The sequence below is a fragment of the Somniosus microcephalus genome, unplaced genomic scaffold, assembly GCF_052327205.1.
Source record: "Somniosus microcephalus isolate GS21.2 unplaced genomic scaffold, FLI_Smic_1.0 scaffold432, whole genome shotgun sequence".
Classification (NCBI taxonomy): Eukaryota; Metazoa; Chordata; class Chondrichthyes; order Squaliformes; family Somniosidae; genus Somniosus; species Somniosus microcephalus.
In genome coordinates, this window is record NW_028225619.1 from 88,878 (window position 1) to 113,429 (window position 24,552).

Here is a 24,552-nt window from a genome sequence, read left to right on the forward strand (position 1 = left end):
GTTTTGCTTCAATTAAGTTTGTCCCAGTGCCCGGGTGTTACCTGAAGAGGGTGCTGGGGGGCTCGGTTTTACTTTGACTTTCACTTTCAGTTTCGGTTCTGCCATGTAGACAATGTGCTGCAATGTCCAACCATTTACTTAATAAATAGTAAAGGTACGTTCCGTCTCCTCTATTCATTACTGTTCGGTCAAGATGCAATAGCATTCAAGGCCTGTTCCACCGTCACCCTAGCGGCCCTCCCTGGTGTATCGTCCACACTCAACTTGTCATCCCACCATGAGCTCTAGACCAGGCCGGCGAGGGTTCTGCCTGGGAGATGGAAATCACCCAAGGTGAGTCTGAAACTTGAAGGCAAAACATATGATTATTTGCACAAACCAATCCTCTGCAGAAGTAGTTCTTCTCATCGCTCAGAGAACACCACTGAGTTGGAGATGCCTGAATTGCCCTAAAGGCTCTACCATCACCACCACTGCTGAGTCCTCATCTATCGGTTTCAGGGTGTTACAGGTACATATGATGTAGTGCTCTGACGCATTTGTAAGGCGTTTGGTTTCCTCGTCCTTACAAGGATTCTTTGACTCTGGGTTTTACAGGAACAAAATCGTAGGTGACACAAAGGTTTAGGTTCAACCCAAAACTGTTAGTTTATAAAAAGCAACAAAACACAGACAAAATCCTGTTGCGATTTGGCTGAAACTTACAATCACCCATCCGGCCGGTCGTTACCGTTGTGTATTGTAGGCCTGGATCGAAGATGACCTGTCCCCGTCCTCCTTTATCTGACTGCAGCTGCCTACACAGTGCAAACCCCTTGTAGAGTCAGCTGTTATATACAATCACCCATCCGGCTGGTCGTGGCCGGCGTTGATTGCAGGCTGGGAGCTGGAGATGACCGTCTTCCCTTCCTTCTTACACCTGGCAGTCGCTGTAGTCAGAGCTAGCTTCCGAGAGAGAGAGCTTCCGAGAGAGCTTCTGAGCGAAAGAGAGAGCTGTGTGTGGTTCCTTCTTACAGTTCTTCCGTCCCGCCTTTTCGAGTCTGGGCCTTCCCCCAACTCTTGTATTCCAATCCACACCCAGTAATCCAAACCACAGGACACGTACAGGGCTGGGGGATGGAAGACAATTCCTTATCTTGTCTCCCCCTCCCTATGGTACATATTTGATGTGATTTAGTCTTACTGCTGATGTGTTTTGCCCAAGGTTAAAGTGTTTTTCATTGAGGCCAGGAAGTCCATTGTTCCAGCGAAATTGGCATCGTTGTCTTATCCATTGAAGATCCATCGAAACCCATTAAAACAGGAAGTCTCAATGTCCAAAGTTAAATCACCTATTCACCGTTAAATCACCTATCGAGACGCTCATTGTCCAAAGTAAATGTCTTTTCCAAAGTTAAATTGAAACTCACAGGTGTGTCTGTGCTTCTAGACCCAACTGCACCTCGCCCCTACCACTGGGCCAAACAGGCTTCCAGCATTTTGCTATTGTACTGGGTTTTTTTGAAATCTACATTCCTCCCTTTAATGTCTCTTTTTAAACTAGAGACATTACTCTCGACGAATTCTACTCCTTCTTTGCCTTTGGGTGCATTGCCGGTCTCAACCAAACCTTTACATTTCACTTTTATTACATACATACATACATTTCGGTTCAAACACTCTGAACCTCCCGTTTCACTCTTTTAAGTTTCCCCCTTCTTGTCTTCCTTTTTAATTTACATGACAAGATTAATAGATACAACATAATACACAATTGTACAATTACCAACACATGCGATGCGATTCGAATCCAAGGAGGGATCTCAATGTTGAGTCCCACATCCCACTACGGAGGGGTAATCATCTCTTCGATTTCCTCCCTTTCTTTCTCATTCTTTTGCTGTAACACGTAATAATGGTTTAGGGACAACTAATAGCTTAACCAAATGTTCGGGTAACGGCAGGATATCGTAGCCAAAACGTGATATGTATTCTTGGAGGTTTGGTGAAGTACCGTTAACTGTGATACCGATGTGTTTGTGGTCTGAGATGGGGATTATCCTTTAAATTACTGCGCCCCTCGTTTAACAACCAGGCCCCGTACATGACACACACATCATTTTGGGCAGCCCGATCCGACGCATTTCGGCCCTCCTTTATTAATACATTGATGGTCTGAACATGAGTATCCAGCTTAGCTACCATTTCCTTTAGATAAATCATCATCACCTGGTCTTCCTGCAATTCCTGACCCTCAATGTCATTACCCGCCCCCCCAGTATTTTCCTCAGCTGGTCCCTTAGGGTATTTACTTGTAATTGCAACTGCACGTTGTCCATACTGTTGACCAGTGACATCCCTGCATTAAACACCGTGGCCACATCATTAATCAGTCCCCTTTTTCGTCTTCCCCCCCCAGCCCCGTGTGGCTGTTATTTACCGGTATGTATGCTCCCACCTGACTTTTGTCCCCATAATTCCTCTAGTAGAATTGTCTGAACATTCCTTTTAACAACTTTTCAAACAACTTTTGGCGGGCACCACCGGGGCAACAGTAACTCCATTAAATTAAGAATAACCGACGCTACTTCGTAATATACGGTATGATACATCGGCCCAGAAATTCGGGTCGGGGCTTCCCGCGTGTGCAAGCCCCCGACCTGCACTTACCTACCGCGCTGGCCGTTGAGCTGTGGGCCCGCATGGGATTCCGATCCTGGGCCTCCTCCAACTGCTGGCGCACAGTGCTTGCGTATCCCAGGGGCGCAGTTAGTTCGATGCATCCCCTGGGATCACGTGGGCCATGGAGAGCCAATGGTAGCAGGGAATGCTTCATTCATAAGTTTGACAGGAAGACCTGCCAAACCTATAAATACTGTAAGCCCCAAAACATCACTAAATCTTCAAATAAATTTTTTAAAAATCACATTTTTTAAATAAACTATGAATTACATGAAATAACTATTTTAAACAATACAGTAATTTAAATTTTGAAAAAATTAATTACATTTTCTAACGGGGCTAAAAATAAACTTACCTTTCTTCAAAGTATTTAAAAATAATAAACCTGTGGGAAAAAATGTTTTAATTTTAATTAATTCACCACTTACTTTGTAAAAAGCAGGCCTTGCGACTGCTTTTTACATGTCTAACTTCTGGAAACTTACCCTCCCAGGAAAACCTGCAAAAAAAACGTAGGTTAGATGCGCACGCGCTGCCTCTCCTGCGCACGCGTTCGACTTCTGAACCCCTTCTTTCAGGGGAACGGAAGTGCCGGTTTCCCACGCATGTGCAGTGCATGCATGAAACCGGCACTTTCATTGGGCTTACGGGCGATTACCCCGTGCGTACTCACCCGTGGAGACCCGAATTTCTGGGCCATTATTTTTCCTGTTGGGATCAACACCAGCCCATTTTTAGGCCCGGGTGCTGTTACGGGACATTTGACCTCTGTACCCTGAGTCTTTGGGGCTTTCGGTAGAGGCTTCTTTTTGCTCGCGACCAGTTCGGTCGCATTGACTGCTTTTGGAGGATCCGGGGTCACGCAAGAGTCAAAACTCTGAGTCCAATTCACTCCTGACCCGGAGTCCTGCCACTGCCATTTGAAAGTAATGGCAACCCCCCCTTTGCAGTTGTGCCCCGACCCGACCATGAACACATAAACTCCTTGCTCCTTCTTCCACCTTTTATCCCAACACAATTTTACCCCTTCCTTAGTTCCCATGGTCCGTCTGTTTGAATTATTATCCAACTTTTCCCATTCCGTGGATGCATTACTTTTACCTTTGTCTGTTTTCCGCAACCACCACCACCATCCCATGGGGGTGCTCCCTTACATTCCAGACAAACCCGTCTACCCTCTTTCACCCGTACCCTCTGAAATGAAGAGTAGATTGACTTTCTAAAGCTAGGCTTTATTAACCTTAAAAAAACCAGCAGCACATCTTCAACACCCAGTCTCAACCAAAGCTGTAGAGAACTGAATTTAAGATGGCCACCACAGATCACATGACATCAACTACCAATGAGTTTACAGCATATATCTCAAGGCAGGAAAACAGGCAACCAATTACAATGCTTCTTATAAAACAAGAATAATCACCACATTCACCCCTCCTTTTAAAACATACTTCAACCTAGGTAGCCTTTACAATTTACAATTTAGTTATTTATGACTAAAACAATACATGTATAATATTTCAACAATTTTAAAATATTACTATCAAATTATTTTAAAAGTCCATTTTCAATCGGTCGACCGGATATCTTGTTCGTGTCGACCTTCTTAACCTTGGTGAAATTCCTTGCTCTCCCACGCCAGGAGACACAGAAATATCTTCTGCAGGGAGGCTATCAATATCCCGATTATCAACGGTTTCCGGATTGGAAATCCCATTAGAAGGTAAACTGGGAGGGTCATGAACATCCATCGAGGGCTGACTAATAGAATTGTAATTGTCTGCAATAGGATTGGAAATATTCGTAGTATCTGTGACGACATCAACATTATCTGAATTATGACTATTGTTAATGTCCTCAGAAGAGGGCTGGCCACCACAAGGAGCCAAGTCTTTAACTGAAACAATACTTTCTTTCCCATCTTGGAATCGAATGTGAGCATATTGGGAATTTGCCTCCAACAGCTCCACCTCCTCCACTAAAGGATCATACTTTGACAGTCTAACATGGCGTCGGAGCAGCACAGGTCCCTGCATAGTAAGCCATGAAGGTACCGAATATCCCGTAGTGGATCTCCGCGGATAGTTGAAGAGCCTTTCATGGGGGGTCACATTAGTAGCCGTTGAAAGCAATGATCTAATGGAATGCAGGGCATCAGGCAATACCATTTCCCACTGTGTATTCTTAAGGTTCCGGGATGTCAAAGCCAACATAACTGCCTTCCAGATCACCCCATTGTATCGTTCGCACTGTCCATTACCCTGGGGATTATATGGGGTAGTTCTGCTAGTAGAAATTCCCCGACTCTGGAGGTATTCCTTCAACTGGGAAGACATAAAAGAACTTCCCTGATCCGAATGGATATACGCAGGCATCCCAAAGATGACAAAAAGTCGAGTCAGACATTTGATAACTAGCAGCTGATACATCTGCACAAGGAAAAGCAAAAGGGAACCTTGAAAACTCATCCACAACAGTAAATATATATCGATTCTGAGTCGTTGAAGGAAGAGGCCCCTTAAAATCAATGCTCAGACGTTCAAAGGGAGAAGTAGCCTTTATAAGATGAGCTCGTTGAGGCTTAAAGAAATTTGGTTTACACCGAGCACAGACAGAGCATGATGAAGTCATCCGCTTGACGTCTTCAACTGAAAAGGGCAAATTCTTACTGCGTACGAAGTGTATCATCCTCGTAACACCAGGATGGCACAAAGCATTATGAAGATTAATAAGCGTATCTCCGTGAATCACAGAACAATAAGCCCTCGACAGCGCATCAGCGGCAACATTATCCTTCCCCGGACGATAAACTATATCAAAATGGTAGCATGCCAACTCAATCCTCCACCTCATTATTTTATCATTCTTAATCTTTCCAAAATGTTTGACATCAAACATGAAGGACACAGATTTTTGGTCAGTTACCAACGTAAAATGTCGCCCCGATAAATAATGTCTCCATTTACGCAGTGCTTCTACTATTGCGTACGCCTCTTTCTCTATTGATGAGTGTCTTTTCTCACTATTGTTCAAAATACATGAGAAAAAGGCCACAGGTCTTCCATTTTGGTTCAGAGTAGCCCCAATTGCAAAATTGGAAGCGTCCGTCTCAATCACAAAGGGAACCTGCTCATCAATAGAATGCACAACTGCTCCAAGGATATCCTTTTTAAGATTATCAAAACACATCCTGGCCTCCCATGATAGAGGATATGTCGTAACCCGAATAAGGGGCCGGATCTTCTGCGAGAAGTTTGCAATCCAATTAGAATAATAAGAAAACAGTCCAACAACTCGTTGCAAAGCCTTAGAATTAGTAGGACAAGGTAAATCAATCAGTGGTCGCAGGCGTTCTGGATCTGGTTTAATCTTGTTTCCCGAGATAATATACCCCAGTAAATTTACCTCGGTGGTTGAAAAGATACACTTCTCTTTATTGAAAGTTAAGCCAACTTTTTCCGCAGCTTGAAGGAATCTTTCTAAATTAAAATCATGCTCCATCCTTGATTTGCCACACACCGTGATGTCATCTAAATATGAAAAGGTGTCAGAGAGAGAGTTACCACTTATAAAAGCATCCATTGCCCGTTGAAAACAGGCGACACCGTTAGTAACACCAAATGGTACTCGACAAAACTGATACAGCTTTCCGCCAGCCTCAAAGGCCGTATATGGTTGGTCCCTCTTAATGATAGGAATCTGATGATAAGCACTCTTTAGGTCAATAGTGCTAAAAACCTTATATTGAGATACTTTACTGATAAGCTCATCAATCTTAGGCAAGGGGTACGCATCTAATTGAGTATACCTGTTAATAGTTTGAGAGTAGTCTATCACCATTCGTTTCTTATGTCTCTCATTAGTGGTGACAACTACCTGTGCCCGCCAGGGCGAAAAACTAGGTTCAATGATTCCTTCCGATAAAAGACGTTGAACTTCAGAATGAATAAATTCTTTATCCTGACTGCTATACCTTCTTGACTTGGTAGCAATTGGCTTACAATCCGGCATCAAATTGGAAAAAAGTGATAATGGAGAAATAGATAAAGAAGTTAATCCACAAATAGACAACGGTGGCTTAGTTCCTCCAAAAGAAAGACTGAGAGACTCGTGTAATTGAAGCACATCATGACCAATCAAAATATCCGCACAAAGATTAGGCAGAACAGATAGGCGTATATCAGTATACGTATTACCTAGAAGAATTAATTTCACAAGGCAACAACCAGCTACTTGTGAGGTGAGAGTCGTCTGAGCCATACACACCTGATAGGTAACAGGCGAAATTTTCAAATGCTTCTCCTTCACAAACTGAAGACTTCTAAAGCTCTCAGTACTGCCCGTATCTATAAGGGCCTTCGCTTCTAACCCATTAACTTGGGCCATAACTATAGCTTTATTTAGACCATGGGCAAAGGCAGCAGAAACTGATGCAATAAATGCCCTATCTAAAGGCTGAATGGTCGCAGATGAGGCAACCGATTTATAAACACGTGCATAATGACCTCTCTTGCCGCATTTACTACACACAGCCTCCCGAGCAGGACACTTCAGACGGGGATGCCGGGCGTTCCCGCAAAAATAACACTTCTGAATCCTAGAGGCAACAGCTGCCGAAGTAGAAACTGTTTCGGAATCTGGTAAACCACTCCTATTAAGTCCACATAATTCCTTTTCATCCGGAACTGCCGAAACCACGGTCGCATGCCGATTAAAAAGAGCATAAGAATCCGAGCTTCTCTGAGCCAAATCCAATGTAGAGGCTTGCTCAAAAGCACTCTTGAGATCCAAAGTCTTATTTTCTAATAACCGCTGACGAATTGATCTAGACAGTAATCCATTAATAAATGCATCCCGTACCGACTCTTCCTTATATTCTTCTGCCGACACGGCCTTATAATTACAGTTAGCACCAAGGCGCCGGAGTGCTTGTAAATAAGCATCCAAAGATTCTCCCGCCTGCTGCCTACGGGCAGATAGAAGGTGACGTGCAAATACCTCATTTTTGGGTTTAACAAAAAATTATTCCAATGTAGCAATAGCCAATTAATAAGTTTCACAGTCCAAAATATACTTGTACACATCCGGAGCAATGTAGTTGATTAGTATATCCAACTTTAGAGATTGCTGATCCAACACACCCAAAAGGTTTTTAAATGTACGATACCAATGTTTCCATTTATCATCCACTCCTGCAGAATTAGGGTCAGCATTAAATCGTTCCGGTTGAAGATATCATTCCATTATAGCAAAAGGTTAATAACTTGAAATGAAGAGTAGATTGCCTTTCTAAAGCTAGGCTTTATTAACCTTAAAAAACCAGCAGCACATCTTCAACACCCAGTCTCAACCAAAGCTGTAGAGAACTGAATTTAAGATGGCCACCACAGATCACATGACATCAACTACCAATGAGTTTACAGCATATATCTCAAGGCAGGAAAACAGGCAACCAATTACAATGCTTCTTATAAAATAAGAATAATCACCACACCCTCTTAGTCCCGATGTTTACCTTTGGGCAGGACACTGACACTTCCCAAATCTTGTCTCCAGTTCACCTTGAATACTTGGCCGAGTTCGACCTTAGCCAACCCGGCCAATTCCCAATGTGGGAGTATGTAACTGTACCATTATCACCCCGTGTTGCCCCCGCTGAGTTACGGTGGGGCCAGTTCCTCCCATACACCTGTATGTAAAGAATGTCTCGGTGTCTCCCCGATCTCCCCACCCTGCTTTAAGCAGGATCATCCACACGCTCAGCCGCAGCGTCCACCTCATCTCGCGTCCTTGATTCGATTCGTTTCTATAAAAACAAAACAAAAGAATAACACTGCTCTGTGAGGGGTCTCCCCTTCACAGGTCACACTTAACTGATACACATATTTACACTTTGGTTCAATCACTACTTTTGTTTTTTCTTGTCCTGATGTTTGGGATTCTTGAGGCCCGGGGGTGGAGTAGGAGGAGGTGTCCAGAGCACCCTGGGTCTCGGCACCCGACTACTTTGTCTCACCGCTCCGCCCTCTGAGTCATCCTCACCATCCCACAGCACGGGAGAAAGGCTCACATTGATCAAACTCATTACGGTTCCTTGGGCCTTGGCCCGTTTTGTGCTTCTCTCTCCGGAGTCGTACAGCTTGCACTGGTTAATGTGAAACCATTTTACTCGCCTCGGCAGCTGGATCGCATCGACCATAGGACTTGCCTTATCCACGATGTTATAGGGTCCTTTAAATAATGGCTCGAATGCCCCTATTCTGGCATAATTCCTGACCATTACCTGGTCCCCTACCTTCCACTCGTGGTTCCAACAGCATTTTATTCTGTTGGTGCTGCCTTCCCATATTGTTAGCTGCCTCCCAATGCAGCCCCCTTAGAGTATGGTACAGATCTCTAACAAACCTGTCCCGTGTGACCTGCTGAACCTGTGTTTGGGTCAGGACCAGGACCAACACATGAGTCGGGGTTCTCAGCGACCCCCCTGTCATTAACTCATGCGGGGAGTGTCCCGTACTTTTACAGAGACTGGCTCTGATGTTCATTAGGACCAGGGGTAGGACCTCATCCCATCTCTTCGGGACCTCTCCTATCTCTTTCCTAAGCCTCTCTTTTAAGGTCCGGTCCATCCTCTCTACTATACCCGATGATTGGGGGTTATGCATCACATGCCACTTTCCCTGTATTCCCAGCAGCTTCAGGGTGTCCTGCATTACTAGTCCGGTGAAATGACTTCCCTGATCTGACTCTACTATCAGGGGCAGTCCCCACCGGGAAAACACTTCCTTCACTAGAATCTTCGCCGTGTTTAACGTTGTCGCTGCCCTACAAGGAAAAGCTTCCACCCATTTCAAGAAAGTATCCACTAATACCAGACAATATTTATTGCCCCTACTTGTGGTGGGCAGTGGCCCAATGCAATCTACCTGTATAGACTGCCATGGTCCCTCTACCCTCCTTGTGTGTCCCAATGGAACCTTCCTTCGGTGGGGGTCTGGATTATTCGCCGCGCACACTAAACAGTTCTCACAATAATCCCTTACATCTTCCCTGAGCTGGGGCCACCATCCCACAGCCTCCACTTTATTCCAAGTCGTTTCTGGCCCTGTATGTCCGGCCCCCGGACCCCCATGAGCTAGCTGCAAAAATTCTTCCCTGTACTGGACAGGCACGTCCCACCTATTGCCTTTGACTAACATCCCCTGTTTCACTGCTACGTCTGCTGCTCCAAAGGTCCCTCTACAGGCTTCCCACATTCCTTATCCTTAATTACCATTTTAAGGACTGCATCTTGCAGCTGAGCCTGTTTCAAATCGGGTGGCAATTGTACCTCCTTGGGTCTCTCTTTTCCCTTTTACAGCCATGATCTGTCCAGATCGGTACGGGTCCCAAGGTATCCCTTCTCCTACCCCCATTTTGGCAGGTACATCAGCCTTCTGATTCCCTTCCCATATTGTTACGTTGGGTCCTAATTCTATTGTTAATTCTATTGTTAAGGGTTTCGATACCGCCCCAGCCTGTTCATTACCTGTGAAACCTGCTAGTGTAAATGGGACCCCGCTCGACCATGGGGAAGTGGTCGGATTCGGTGAGTGGACCACCGTGCGAGAGGCGCCTGTATCTACCAAATACCTTCCCCTAACGGTCTCCACTTTCACATCTACACATGGTCTGCCCCGTCGAAATCTCGACTCCGAGTAAGACTCTGAAACACGTAAATACCGTCAGATAAGCAAAGCTTTATTTTGACTTGCACAAGGGGAGCGAGAGCCCAGTCAATGGCTCGGCTCACAACTCCAGAGAACATCTGTGAATGCAGCATATTGATACACTCAAACAAGCCCGTGCTCCATAAATCACCTGTAATGGGATTGTATCATTTTAAAATGAATTAAGAGTTCAAACAAATTAAGAGTTTGGCACAAGGACAATCAAAAGGTCAGCAGGACAGAAATATCTTCAGACAAGGTTAGTTAATTACATTCTGTCAGGAGGTTCTGTCTGAATCTTGTTACCAAAAATGATTTGCTTACTCATGTCTGATTATCATATTTATACAGTGAAGAACACAAGTTCCATATGATCATGTATAAAAGTTAGCAAGTCAACTCTGTACAAAGCTATTTCAGTATTCATGCAGAACGAGATTAACTTTTAACAGAACTTTTCACTCTTTGATCAGATGTCATTATCACCTCTCAGTTTGCAAGCGTACAAAACGTGGTGCGGTTACCCAATAGTTCTGCAATGTATTGTTCTGGCAGTTTGTGATTAACTTTTGCAATAGGTCAGAAGATTACGTTAATTGCTGCTGACTCGACTTTAGTCCAGCGGCAATGATACAAAAATACATTAGATGTCAAGTATCCCATCATGCACTAGTAAGGGCAAAATCATATTTCCACACCCCACTCATTGTAGATGAGCGGACACAGGTACTCGGGCTGGGCGCGGCCCCGTCACAGTGAGGGTGCAGACGCGCTGGGTCCTCTGTCACCCACAGCAACATCCAGTTTCCCTTTATCCTTGCCCATAACCTGCTGTAATGCGGCCACTAAGATTTTTATTGGGTCGTCTTCTACCTTCCCTCGGTTTGTCTCTACCTCGGGACCCTCGTGCCCTGGTTTCCCCCCTTTCGGGAGCTTACACTCCTTACTCCAGTGTCCCAACTTCCCACAGTTACAACACGCCTGGGATCGACCCGCATTACTTCCCTCCTGTCTCCATTCCCTTTTACTCCTCACATTCCCTTTCACTTCGTGCACCTTCCCCGTGTTTCTCCTCTTCCTCCCTTGTCCTGACTTGAAAGCTAGAGTCAGCTTCCTCAGCACACCCATCTCCGTATTGTGGAGGCCCTCTGGGTCAAACCATGACTCAGCCTTTGCGCTGATTCACGGCAAACTGTTGGACACTACGGTCCTCAGCCAATGATTCCTGGGAGCCCCTCTTAATTCTGCGCGCACTAGATCTCCTCCAGTGGCCCTCACGTAAGTCGGCCACAGTCTATCTGAAAAAGTATCTGGTAACTCGCCTGCCTGCTGCCTCGTCTGCTCCACCTGCAAGAACGGACTACCTTGGCTGTGCCCCAGTGCTACCAAGATCTCATCTTTTAAGCCGTGCATGGTTCCTCCCCCTTGGTGGCTGCCGACAAACTCTGATATCGCTTCCCTTCTAGGGAGAACAATATCAACTTCCTCATCTCCTGCTTGTTGCAGTTATTAATGCCCCCTACCTGCTCTACATTGGCGAAATGAACGGAGGCGTCTCCTCCCTGCTTTAATTTAGCCACACTCGTCAGCATTCCCTGTAGCTGAAGCGGTGTAAATGGGAGCACATAATCGTTCTGCTACGGCACCGGGCCACCGCCCACTGGTGGCGGACCGAACTTCTGCTGTCGTAGGGGACACATTGGTCTCGGTGGTCCCGGTGCTTCGGGAGCCGGCCGATGCTCGCTGTACGGGGGCCCATCATCTGATTCTTTACTCTCCATATCCCAGTCTTCCACAACCTCTCCAGGCGACATGAGATGAACCATCCCTCTGGCCCCGGATAGTTTTAAGGTCAACTTACAGATCTTTTCATTACAAGGCCTGTGATCTGCCCCCTCATAACCCGGAGTTTGGGCTACTCTATTCGCTACCCTGATACCTTTCAATCGTTCCTCCGCCTCTTCGCCTCTTTCTAGATTCCTTTCACTTTGTTCGCAGTGAGTCTGACACGGCCTCTTACCCTCTGACACCTGACACTGTAAGTATTCAAAATTGTTCTGCACCCTCTCCTCCTTAACCTTTCTCTCCTGCCTTTCTTCACTTAAATCTTTCGTCAGTCGCTCTATGACGGCGTCCTTATCGCTTGCCTTGGTTTCTAGTTCCCTTTTCTCATCTTCCAGCTGTTTCACCTTTTCCCTGAGAATTGAGGTTTGCTTCTGTAGACACAGTAGCCAAATCTCCTTCCCTCTCGTTCTTTTATGGTTAACACTAACCGTCCACTCTGCCGCTTTCTCCTGCGGATCCTCAGAGTGTAACATTTCTCGTGCCCATGGCTCAGAAATGTCTAACTTGCTACATATATACGAGGCTACCTTAGCCCCATAGACTTCCTACGGCTACTTCTAACCGCCCACTCTGCCACTTTCTCCTGCGGAGAGTACATCATTTCATTTGCCCCTGGCTCAGAAATGTTTACTCTGGCTACCTTAGCTACCCTGAGACCACCTTAGCCTCCCTGAGACCACCTTAGCCTCCCTGAGACCACCTTAGCTACCCTGAGACCACCTTAGCCTCCCTGAGACTACTTTAGCCTCCCTGAGACCACCTTAGCCTCCCAAGGGTTTGTTGCCCTTACTTTGTGCCTTATTTTGCTCCACACCTCAAGAGTCCTTGCCACAGTCGCCAAGATATGGAAGGTGTTTGGTTTCCTCGTCCTTACAAGGGTACCTTGACTCTGGGTTTTACAGGAACAAAATCGTAGATGACACAAAGGATTAGGTTCAACCCAAAACTGTTAGTTTATTAAAACCAACAAAACACAGACAAAAACCTGTTCAGATTTGGCTGAAACTTACAATCACCCATCCGGACAGTCGTTCCCGTTGTGGACTGTGGGCCTGGATCGGAGATGACCTGTCCCTGTCCTCCATTATCTGGCTGCAGCTGCCTACACAGCACAAACCCCTTGTAGAGTCAACTGATATTTAAAATCACCCGTCCGGCTAGTTGTGTCCGACGTCGATTGCAGGCTGGGAGCTGGAAATGACCGTCTTCCCTTCCTTCTTACACTTGGCAGTCGCTGTAGTCAGAGCTAGCTTCTAAGAGAGCTTCGGAGAGAGCTTCCGAGCGAAAGAGAGAGACTTCCGAGAGCTTCTGAGCGAAAGAGAGAGAGAGCTGTGTGTGGTTCCTTCTTACAGTTCTTCCGTCCCGCCTTTTCGAGTCTGGGCCTTCCCCCGTCTGGGCCTTCCCCCAACAATCCACACCCAGTAATCCAAACCACAGGACACGTACAGGGCTGGGGGATGGAAGACAATTCCTTATCTTGTCTCCCCCTCCCTGTGGTACATATTTGATGTGATTTAGTCTTACTGCTGATGTGTTTTGCTCAAGGTTAAAATGTTTTTCATTGAGGCCAGGAAGTCCATTATTCCGGCAAAATTGGCATCGTTGTCTTATCCATTGAAGATCCATCGAAACCCATTAAAACACGAAGTCTCAATGTCCAAAGTTAAATCATCTATTCACCGTTAAATCACCTATCGAGACGCTCATTGTCCAAGGTAAGTGTATTTTCCAAAGTTAAATTGAAACTCACAGGTGTGTCTGTGCTTCTAGGTCCAACTGCACCTCACCCCTACCACTGGGCCAAACAGGCTTCCAGCATTTTGCTATTGCACTGGGTTTGTTGAAATCTACACAGTACAGCACTCATCCGTGGTCATAAGGAGGTTGCCATTCTTGCCAGGTGCTACGTATCCGCGGGTACCCACCTGGTACGCCGATTCACCTCTGACCACTCCCAGAGACTCTACTTTACATCCCCATTTATATGTCCCATTCTTGTGCCCCTGTGGCATCAGCATTAGAAATCTAAATGCATCTGCAGGCCACCCTGCCTGCTGGTCGGGTTACCAGGAGTTCCTGTCTATCTTCCTCCCAGTTAATCAGATTAAGACTGCTGACTTCCTTCTGCACCTGCCGGGGCACCGTCCCAATCCTGATGTCTTCAATGTCTGCTTCAACACTGTCAATCAAGTCCCAAGCCAGCATATCACATGCTCGCCCCTTGGACAGTAAATCACTCGCCTTCATTACGGCTTTCCCTAGGACCTCTATACCTCTCTGTAACCAGATTCCCTGCACTTCTACTGCCGTAAGCGCATACTCCATTCCCTGAGCTGTGAACCGCAGACCCTTGGCGCTTTCCTGCGCCACCCAGGAGGCATAGCTACCCAGGCCCGTGATTTGCCATGAATTTAGGACCAAGTTGGCACTTCCAAACAAGCCCCCCACTTCCCCTAATATTTTCCGTCTCTGCCGCCCCTTGGGGGCCTCTACTTTGGGGGCTATGTGGTCCTTATAATCACTAATAATCGCTGCAATTTATGCTTAGCCCAAGTAATTGATGCTGGGTGATCACCACCATTGGCCTCTAACGCTGGCACTATACTGCTCAGGTTATAGGTTACTTCTAAAGTGACCATAGTTACATCATGTAACAGTGCCTTTGGACCCCCAACACTGATCATGCCATCCATTGGAGATGGCACCGTGGTGGGACATTGCGACGGCTTTTGATATCCACATGTTGTTAAATCAATGCATCTTATATCAGTACATCCCAACCGCTTAAGAACATCGCTACACAATTCTTGGCAATATTGTCCCACAAGTCCTGGTTCCCAAATGAATGGGGGAAATTTAGTCCACCTTGCTATAATGTTGACGGTACTGATGACCACACCCCTCATTTTTCCGCGCTGTCCTTTGTGCAGCGAGCAGGAGTATAACCAACGTCACAGTCCGGCGTCATCATATATGCCGGTGACTGTTATATCTCCATCAGTATTCACGCTAATTTGTAGTTGTGTATAATTGTCACTTCTGGGTCCGATAACAGGGATCCAGAACGAGTTGAAGGAGTCTGCTTACGTGGTGCCGTAGGACCAACCGCCCGGGGCGCCGGACACTGAACTTTCCCTTTGTGATGGGCAGGGAGGCGGTTCCAATCGGACTGGTTGACCGGGGGTGGACAGTTCATGGTTGCTGCCACAGATAGTGTCCCAGTATCCTTGTCCCATTTTACATTTGGGATTTATTTTCCATACCTTGGTCGTATGGGTACGTGCAGTGACCCGGTCCGTGATCCCTATATTGGGTTTCTTTATCCATTCCCCTTTCCCCCCCCTGTGACAGTTGCATGTATTGTTCTGGATGTAATCAAGTACTTTTATCGATGTGCACGGTGGGCGCCTCCCACGCTACTGTAATTGTCAGGAGGGTGATCGCCAACACGGCCGTCCACCAGGCCGCCATTGTGAGTATTCCGGAACTCTGAGGGTGGTAAGGTATGTGGAACCTCTGCTTTACCACCAGTAACTGACATGCCGTCTTCATGATCCTACCAGTAAAGTGGGTCCCCTGGTCTGTATCTATTTGTAGGGGGACCCGCCCACCGGGGTATCACCTCCTTTGCCAAAATTCTTGTGGCCGTAACGGCGGTGCAATTTCGTGTTGGGAAGGCCTTTACCCAGCGAGTGAAGTGATCCATTATCACCAGGCAGTAGGTCTTTCCCCTACTCTTTGGAAGGGGACCGGTGAAATGGATTTGTAGGTTTTCCCATGGTCCCTTCGGTCTCGGGTGATTTCCCATAAGAACCTTTATCCCCTTTCCTGGGATATACTGCGCACAGATCAGGCACCTCTGGCAGTGCTTTGCCACGTCCCTGATGTATATCCCCATGATGATAGATTTCCAGTAAATTCTGCCTGATACACTCGGGGGCTACTACCTGGTCTGCCCCTTCTAACTTCCATACCCCTGTCACATCTTCCTTTGCCCCATGACTCTCCCATACCCCAGTCGCATCTTCCTTTTTCCCGTGACTCTCCCATACCCATCTTCCTTTGCCCCATGACTCTCCCATACCCCAGTCACATCTTCCTTTGCCCCATGACTCTCCCAAACCCCAGTCTCATCTTCCATTTGTAGGGGTTTTTTTCCTGCTCTCTTGCCCGTTCTGGCCTCCTGCCAGGCTTCGTGCAAGAATTACCCTTGAGTGGTTCGACCCACTCCCCCTACGGTTCTAGACCTTGGACTTAGATGCAGAGAACAGTAGCGCAGAGAAAGGACTCAATAGACCAGGCTGAATAGCACGAAATGGATGCTTTTATTTTTAAACAGTTTGAAGCATTACAAAATACATGTCATAGGCACAGATTAAAGTAACTACAATCATGCACAAATTTCAGAACTTGACTCTATGGAAATGGGGAACACACGGCACATCGAAAAAGGGGAAACACATTACGATTTCCCTTAACTCCCTCCCCTATACCTAAACTAAGTTTCGACCTGGGGAACCTGGGATCATGCTCACCACTCTCGAAATTGCGAGAAAGGGGGTTCGCAGCCTTTTTGGCACCGCTTTCCGTCGTCACGTGGATTTGGAAACTTCTGGCGCAGTCGATATTCTCTCTCTCTCTCTTGGCGATGGGGTAGACACAGCCTCGATGAGCGCTCGTCAAGGTTGAAGATCAGCTACAAGCTGTTGTCGATTTTGGTTCATGGAGCAGACCAACAACCAGATGGGATGTTGAGACACGGAAGTGTCAGGCCCGGACTGTCTTTTTGTCTCCGGCCTGGTCGGTTCTCCAGAGGGTTTCTTCTCCGTCGGCCTGGGTCGTCGATGATCTCCCGACCCCAGTACCCGGGCCACCCTTGTCGTCTTCTCGTCATGGCCGAGCCTTGTTTGGCTGAACACCGACCACGTTGTCTTTTTACCGAAACCGTCCGTCTTTAAAAAGACGAAAACGTTTTCATCGATTCTGCATCTGCCGAAGTGGAAGAGGCGCCGATCCTGGCACCGTCCGTCCTTCGTTCGTTCCTTGTAGGCGAAGTCCTTGAAGAAAAGTCTGAAGTCGTCCAAGAAGAAGCAGCCGTGAAGTCAAGTTTGAAGTTGTTCCAGTCGAAGCCGAAGTAGTTCGAAGAAGTCGAAGTAACGTATATGGACTTTCAATCCATAGTTATACTCTTTTGGAACAGTCTTATCTCCCGCCAAATCATAGTCCTGTCTTTGTATTAATTTTGGCGGGCAGAAATCTCTGCAGGGGCGCTTTGTCTTGTAACGGAGCCGGTGATAACTTAAACTGGCCTTCCTGGCCGATAATGTCTTTTAATGCCCTTTGCATTGTCACTGCGGCTCGGTTCGCACATTGATCGGTCCGGAGATTTTCCTTGATGGCTGCTAAACGTTTTTTTCCTTTGTACAATAAATGGGTATAAGTGTTTTTGCATTGTCCGCCCATATCTTGATGGGCCCCATCCTGTACTTAGAATCCATTGAATATGTATGCTGTTTCTCTGAGTTTCGGTTCCCAGATACTGGCTTTCGCGGGCTTACTGTCTTCAATCCACAAGCCTGTCTGGCTTGCAGTAACAGAAATAAAATGGTTCAGAAACTGATCACGGGGCCTGGCGGCCATTTTGTATGCCCTTTTATTAAAGGTTTTTTTGTGCAAGCTTACTTTGGTCAATAAACAGTCTTATTTTATCCAGTTTTCTTGCGTGATTTTTGCTGAAAATTGCGAATCTTACACATTGCCCCGTGATTCTCCCATGCCCCAGTCACATCTTCCTTTGCCCCGTGACTCTCCCATACACCAGTCACATCTTCCTTTGCCCTGTGACTCTCCCATACCCCAGTCACATCTTCCTTTGCCCCGTGACTCTCCCATACCCCAGTCACATCTTCCTTTGCCCTGTAACTCTCCCATACACCAGTCACATCTTCCTTTGCCCTGTGACTCTCCCATACCCCAGTCACATCTTCCTTTGTCCTGTGACTCTCCCATACCTCAGTCACATCTTCCTTTGCCCCGTGACTCTCCAAAACCTCTCTCTCTTCCTTTGACGTATCTTCGGGCAGTTGCACCATATTTATTTCCTCTGGTCCGATGGCGCAAGCTACCACCGGGGCCGGAGAAGGGGGCATATTTCCTGCGGCCCCTTTAGCCGCCATATCAGCTCATTCGTATCCTTTCTGTATCCAATCGCCCCCATTCTGATGTGCTTTTACCTTGACTACTGCTCCCTCCAGTGGGAGCCCTGCAGCCTCCACCAATGCCTTTACTAGCACTTCATGTATAATGTGACCCCCCTGAGGATGTTATAAATCCCCTTCAAGCCCATGAGGCCATATAATCATGGACTACGCCGAACGCGTACCGACTATCGGTGTAAATATTCACTCGTTTCCCTTGACAAGCCTGTAATGCTTCGATAAGAGCTACCAGTTCCGCTACCTGGGCGGAGTCCCCTCCTTCCAGAGCCCCTTGTCGGACCACCCGACCATCCTTCCTCACGACTGCCCATCCCGTATGGGGTGTACCACTTCTAAATTCCCCAGAACCATCGACAAGCATTACTTCACATTCCCCTTCAAGTGGGCTATCTTTTACCCCACAACTTTCCTCATCCTCTACCGCTAGTTCACACTGATGTTCTTCTCCTTCCGTTAATATGCCGCCCACAGGGTTTAATCCACCGTCTTTAACAATCTGTACGGACTTATCCTTTGGGATAAGTACGGCTTCCCACGCTGCTCTTCGGCTACCTGATACTGCTCTTAACCATCCAGTATTAAGTAGGATATTGTTTATGTGGTTTGTGGGTTTCCCTCTTGATCATGAAGGGTGTCATATCGACCCTCCCACAATCCTGTTTGTGTCTAGCCCTTACCTCTGGAAATTGGGAACACACAAGCCCAAAGACGCCCTCAGCCGTCCAATCCAAATTCCATGTATCTCTTCACTTAAACTTCAATTTCAATTCCTCTAACAGGTACCAGTGTGTTTAACTCTATTCTGATTGTTTCATTAATTATATAGTTTCTCGGTGGAGTATGTGTCAATGCAGGGACACTAATGTCTCCGAGAGAAAGCTGTCAGTTTACTACTCTTTACACTTTTCTGCCTTTTAATAGAAAGCTAGGAACATTCTCATTTGGTGGTGTAATTTTCCTGCTTCTATCTTACAGCCTCAATCACTTCCTCTCTCCATTGTACACATCCCATTAATTACCATTCATATCTCATTCATCAGCCCTGGAGGAACTTTACTGTCCAGTACAATATTTAAGATAGAAAGCATAGATCACACGTTCTCACTTGGTCCAATTTATTAACACTTTTTATTTATCATTAATTTAGAAGATCTTTTATTTTCCCGAAAGTAACCCAATATATAGTGCCTGGGTTCATTTTGTCATTTCAAAATTATCCCAAAACCCAAAAAGCAGTACTGTTGAACTGACCGGTTTTGTCAATGTTAAATTTCATTTCTATCAATTTATCTTAACTCCAATTTCAGAAACCAGTGATTCCCAGGCTAGGTGGTTTACACCGAGTTTGATCATTAGAGACAGAAGTGCTACAATTAGTTTACAAGGTGACTTCCAGATAACAAAAGAAAGCAGAGAATCCATTGTGGCTCTGCTAAAGAACCCAAGGGGTTAATTTATCAAATCATAATTTTCCTTCATTCACTGTGGGGAAATATTAACTTAAAATTAAGAAACTTAAATTTAATAATGTCCAATATCTTTAAATTTCATTCAGCAACACTAAAGTTGCTGCTTGGCGAACTTAAACAGCTGTCAGTGGAAAGGGTTAACTCCTTTGCAGGTTTTTTTTTAAGAAGGCTCACGGCAACTCTGGTTAAACTCTGTTTTCTCTCCCAGTAGACACCCTCCACTGCTTGTCTATCTTTAACGGGTGATCGAGTTGTGATCTAAACAAACTGTCCCGTCCCTGGAGAGCGCCGTGTGCTCAGGGTAACAGCTGTGTGGAAGGGACGTTTGTAATGAGAGTTGGTTTGGGTTTCAGACACGAATCAATGAGCTGAAAGGAAAGCTATCGAAGAGCTTCTCTGAATGGAGGAGACAGCTGGAAGAAGATGAAGAATACGCACTGAAACTGATCGATGAGGAGGGGCTCCGAGCTCTCTCACAGATTAGAAGCTGTTCTGAAGCATTAAACAAGAGGATGGAACAGATTTCATTAATAGATGGAGAAACCCAGAGTCTGGTACAGAGGGACCCTCTCTCCTTTATTCAGGTACATCTTCAATAGAAACAGGGCCATGGCTGGGGAATGGGGCGTTTGTGTAAGGCTGGTGTGAGGGCTGAAGTGTTTGAAGATTGTTTGTGGGACCCAGCATTGGTGCTGCCCCCTCCGCCCTGCCCTCGGAGTGTTGGTGCCCTTCAGCCCTGCCCTCGGAGTGTTGGTGCCCCCTCCGCCCTGCCCTCGGAGTGTTGGTGCCCCTCAGCCCTGCCCTCGGAGTGTTGGTGCCCCTCAGCCCTGCCCTCGGAGTGTTGGTGCCCCCTCCGCCCTGCCCTCGGAGTGTTGGTGCCCCTCAGCCCTGCCCTCGGAGTGTTGGTGCCCCTCAGCCCTGCCCTCGGAGTGTTGGTGCCCCTCAGCCCTGCCCTCGGAGTGTTGGCGCCCCTCAGCCCTGCCCTCGGAGTGTTGGCGCCCCTCAGCCCTGCCCTCGGAGTGTTGGCGCCCCTCAGCCCTGCCCTCGGAGTGTTGGTGCCCCCTCCGCCCTGCCCTCGGAGTGTTGGTGCTGCCCCAGGATGGAGTGCAGTGAAATGTGGGATTATTCCCCATTCCTGTGACTGGCCCCACCTACTGTCCCACACTGAACTCTTTACTCTCAATCCCAAATTCACGGTTTGGTTCCATTGGGTGTTGGTTTGTTGATTGACTGATTTGATCTCCTCTCTTTATTCACAGAACTCGAAGCAGCTCCTTTCCAGGTAAGTTCCTCTCAGTCATACAGTAGCTGCTGCTGATAGGGAACCTTCAGCTGTATCTGGGAGAAGAGTGAAAGTAGAATCACGGCTTGGAAACCTTCCCAGATAAGGAGCTTTCAAATGGTGGGAATATTGAGTGATGTGTAACTAGGGTTTGAGGGGTTATTGGCTCAGGCAGCCTGTGGGAAATGGGAGATTCTACATGTCCACTGACGACTCCCAGCTCTACCTCACCACCACCTCTCTCCACCCCTCCACTGCATCTGTCTGGTTACGCTGCCTGTCCGAGATCCAGTCTCCGATGAGCCAAACTTTCCTCCAATGAAACATTGGGAAGATTGAAGCCATTGTCTTTTAGTCCCCGCCACAACCTCCGTTCCCTGGCCACCAATTCCATCCCCCCTCCCTGCTCACTGTCTGAGGCTGAACCAGACTGTTTGTAACCTCAGTGTCCTGTGTGACCCTGAGCTGACTATTCCAATGTTCTCCTGGCCAGCCTCCCATCTTCCAACCTCCATAAACTTCAGCTCATCCAAAACTCTTCCTGTATCCTAACTCGCACCAAGTCCTGTTCACCCATCACCCCTGTGCTCACTGACCTACATTGACCACTGGTTCAGCAACACCTTGAATTTAAAATTCTCATCCTTGTGTTACAAATCCCTCCATGGCCTCGCCCCTCCCTATCTCTGTAACCTCCTCCAGCCCTACAGCCCTTCGAGATCTCTGCGTTCCTCCAATTTTGGCATCTTGTACATCCCCGATTTCCTTCGCCCCACCATTGGCCGCCGCCCCTTCAGCTGCCTGGTCCCCAAGCTCTGGAATTCCCTCCCTAAACCTCTCCGCCTCTCTACCTCTCTCTTCTCCTTTAAGATGCTCCTTAAAACCTACCTCTTTGACCAAGCTCCTGTAAAGTGCCTTGGGATGTTTTACTACATTAAAGGCACGATATGAAAGCATGTTGTTGTTGTTGAGTGACATGAGCTGTTCCATCGGTGTGTCGAGCTTCTCAGGAACCTGTTAGACAGGAAGTGAGAGTTAAAGCTGCAGTGACCTGTATCTAACCGAGGCTTCCTAAAGGCTCCATGTGTGTCAGTGACAGCTTTATTCCATTGGGTCAGTAAGTGCTGTGTGATTGGCTTGTTCTGTCAACCAGCACATGGAGAATGAGGAGAGGGGCGGGTCCTAGTGTCAGAGTGACAGTAAAATGTGTTGTGATTGGCTCATTCTATCCACTAACAGAGAAATGAGTGGGTGCTGAGATTTCCCAGGAATGTCAGTGTCACTGGACACTATGACCCTGATATTAACGGGGAGGTGGGGAGGGTGCGGGGGAGGCCGTTAACGTGGGAATGCCGGGGACATGGCGGCCCTATTGATTGACGGCCTGGCCGGCGGACAGGAGCAAAACAAGCGGCAGGAGGCTGCAGCCGGGGGCCCGTGGGGGCGTTCCCCGTCACTCAGAGAGGGAAGCAGAAGCTCCGGGGCCCACTGCGGGGGGTAAGGGAGGGGGAGGGTGGGAGAGGAGAGGCTCCGGGGGCCCATTGGGAGAAGGCCTGGGGGGGTGTGGGGTAGGGGTGGGGAGAGGAGAGGGACCGGGGGCCCATTGGGAGAGGGAAGGGAGGGGGGGGAGAGAGGAGAGGGACCGGGGGCCCACTGGGAGGGGGGCGCGGGGGGCTGGGGACGAAGACTGAAAGATTGGGGCTGGGGCAGGCCCAATGCTTCCTTGTGAGGCCTGGGGGTCTCCTGCTCCTCCTGGCCCACAAGGAGTGCTAAAATGATCTGATCTTTCGCACTTACCTTGGCCAGTCGGCTCCTCCCGTCTCGGATCTGCTGTGGGGCAGCCGACAGCGCCGGCCTCCCCCTGACCCACACTCACATTTCATTCACCACCCTGATTATGTCATCAGGCCGTGACTTTCGAATGTTAATGAGGCCCCGCCTGCCTTTCGCAGGAGCCTCGTCGATGGCCTGATTTGTGTTTGTTTAAATTGAAATAGCTGGGAACGGGGTCGGGCTGGGGTCGGGTTACTCGATCCGGATGTTTTAACGCCAGATCCTCTCCCGCCCATCGGGGTGTGAGGGGATTAAAATCGAGACGTCTGTGAGGGAAACCCACCGATCCCAGGTCCCTGGGAGGCTGTTCCTTCTCCTCTCCTCACTTCACGTGATTATAGTGAGTGTGTTCCTGCAGCGAGGGGGAGCACGGACTGGAGACCCTCGGGATAATAATAATTATTAATAATGGAAAGATGAGGCTCCAGTACAGAGACACTGGACTGAACAGACAGCTTTGAAAATCACAAACTGAGCTGAAGTGGCAGCAAAGCAGGATCCCACTGCACGTGTGGAGATCAGTGTGAATGCAGGGAGACTGACAATCCCGGGACTCTGCCATTTTCAGGATGGGTTGCTGCAGGGTGTCAGTACGAGCATTAGAAGGGCTGCAGGTTGTTGCACTGATCACTCGTTCCCCTTTGGGTTTCTGATCGAAATGTCCCCACTGATAAAAACATTCTCTCCTCTTTCATTCTAGAGTGACTGAGACTCAGAGAATCACAGACCCAGATGTTCCAGCGCTCACCCTCAACCTGTCCAATATATCTCAACTTATCCAGAAGAGGCTGAATGGATGGGAAAAGTACCACTCCGACATATTGGGAATCATCAGTAAGAACATGCAGCTTTTCTCCAATATAAGGGACTGGGAGCAGGTCGGGTTAGTTGTGTTCAGACAGTGAATATCCCGAACTTCAATATCAGCTCCCTGTGTCTGTGGATCAGGAGCCTGAGATTAATCCTCAGCCCCCAGTAACACCTGCTTTAAACATTCCTCACTGTAATGGGCCAGAGCTTCACCCCCCATGGGCCAGGTAGGGGCGGGTTATACTCTGCCAAGCATACCCAAAATAGTGAGGAACCAAGAGACTGATAAGAGTGAGGAGCTTAAAGTCATTAATATCAGTGAACAAAAAGTACTTGAGAAACTAATGGGACTAAAATCCGACAAATCCCCTGGACCTGATGGCCGACATCCTCGGGTTCTAAAAGAGGTGGCTGCAGAGATAGTGGATGCATTGGTTGTGATCGTCCAAAATTCCCTAGATTCTAGAACGGTCCCAGCAGATTGGAAGGTAGCAAATGTAACCCCGCTATTCAAGAAAGGAGGGAGAGAGAAAACAGGGAAATACAGGCCAGTTAGTCTGACATCAGTCATCGGGAAAATGCTGGTATCTATTATTAAGGAAGTGATAATGGGGCACTTAGAAAGTCATAGTATGATTAGGCAGAGTCAACATGGTTTTATGAAAGGGAAATCATGGTTAACAAATGTATTAGTGTTTTATGAGGATGCAACTAGCTGGGTAGATAAA

At 47.4% G+C, this 24,552-nt stretch overlaps 1 protein-coding gene and 1 long non-coding RNA gene across 7 annotated transcripts in view; one reads left to right on the plus strand and one right to left on the minus strand.

Annotated features, from left to right (window-relative positions):
* Positions 1-24,552, plus strand: part of LOC147081768 (E3 ubiquitin-protein ligase TRIM7-like) — a 45,871-nt gene that overhangs the window by 16,309 nt on the left and 5,010 nt on the right. The window contains exons 1-4 of one of the 4 annotated variants that reach the window (XM_085980693.1): positions 15,531-15,684; positions 20,253-20,483; positions 21,159-21,181; positions 23,715-23,848. In XM_085980693.1, coding sequence (XP_085836819.1) covers positions 15,568-15,684; positions 20,253-20,483; positions 21,159-21,181; positions 23,715-23,848 — 505 coding nt within the window. In that variant the 5' untranslated portion in view covers positions 15,531-15,567. The other 3 variants (XM_085980694.1, XM_085980695.1, XM_085980692.1) reach the window with 3 other exon arrangements.
* Positions 624-23,742, minus strand: LOC147081769 (uncharacterized). Of its 3 annotated transcripts, none has more exons than XR_015076451.1 (3): positions 22,979-23,339; positions 22,070-22,195; positions 624-976 (listed from the first exon to the last, which is right to left on the minus strand). It is a non-coding gene; the product is annotated as an uncharacterized LOC147081769 (long non-coding RNA). The 3 variants fall into 3 exon arrangements; XR_015076450.1 differs by lacking the exon at positions 624-976 and adding an exon at positions 21,156-21,237 and having other exon boundaries at positions 22,979-23,337; XR_015076449.1 differs by lacking the exon at positions 624-976 and having other exon boundaries at positions 21,156-22,195; positions 22,979-23,742.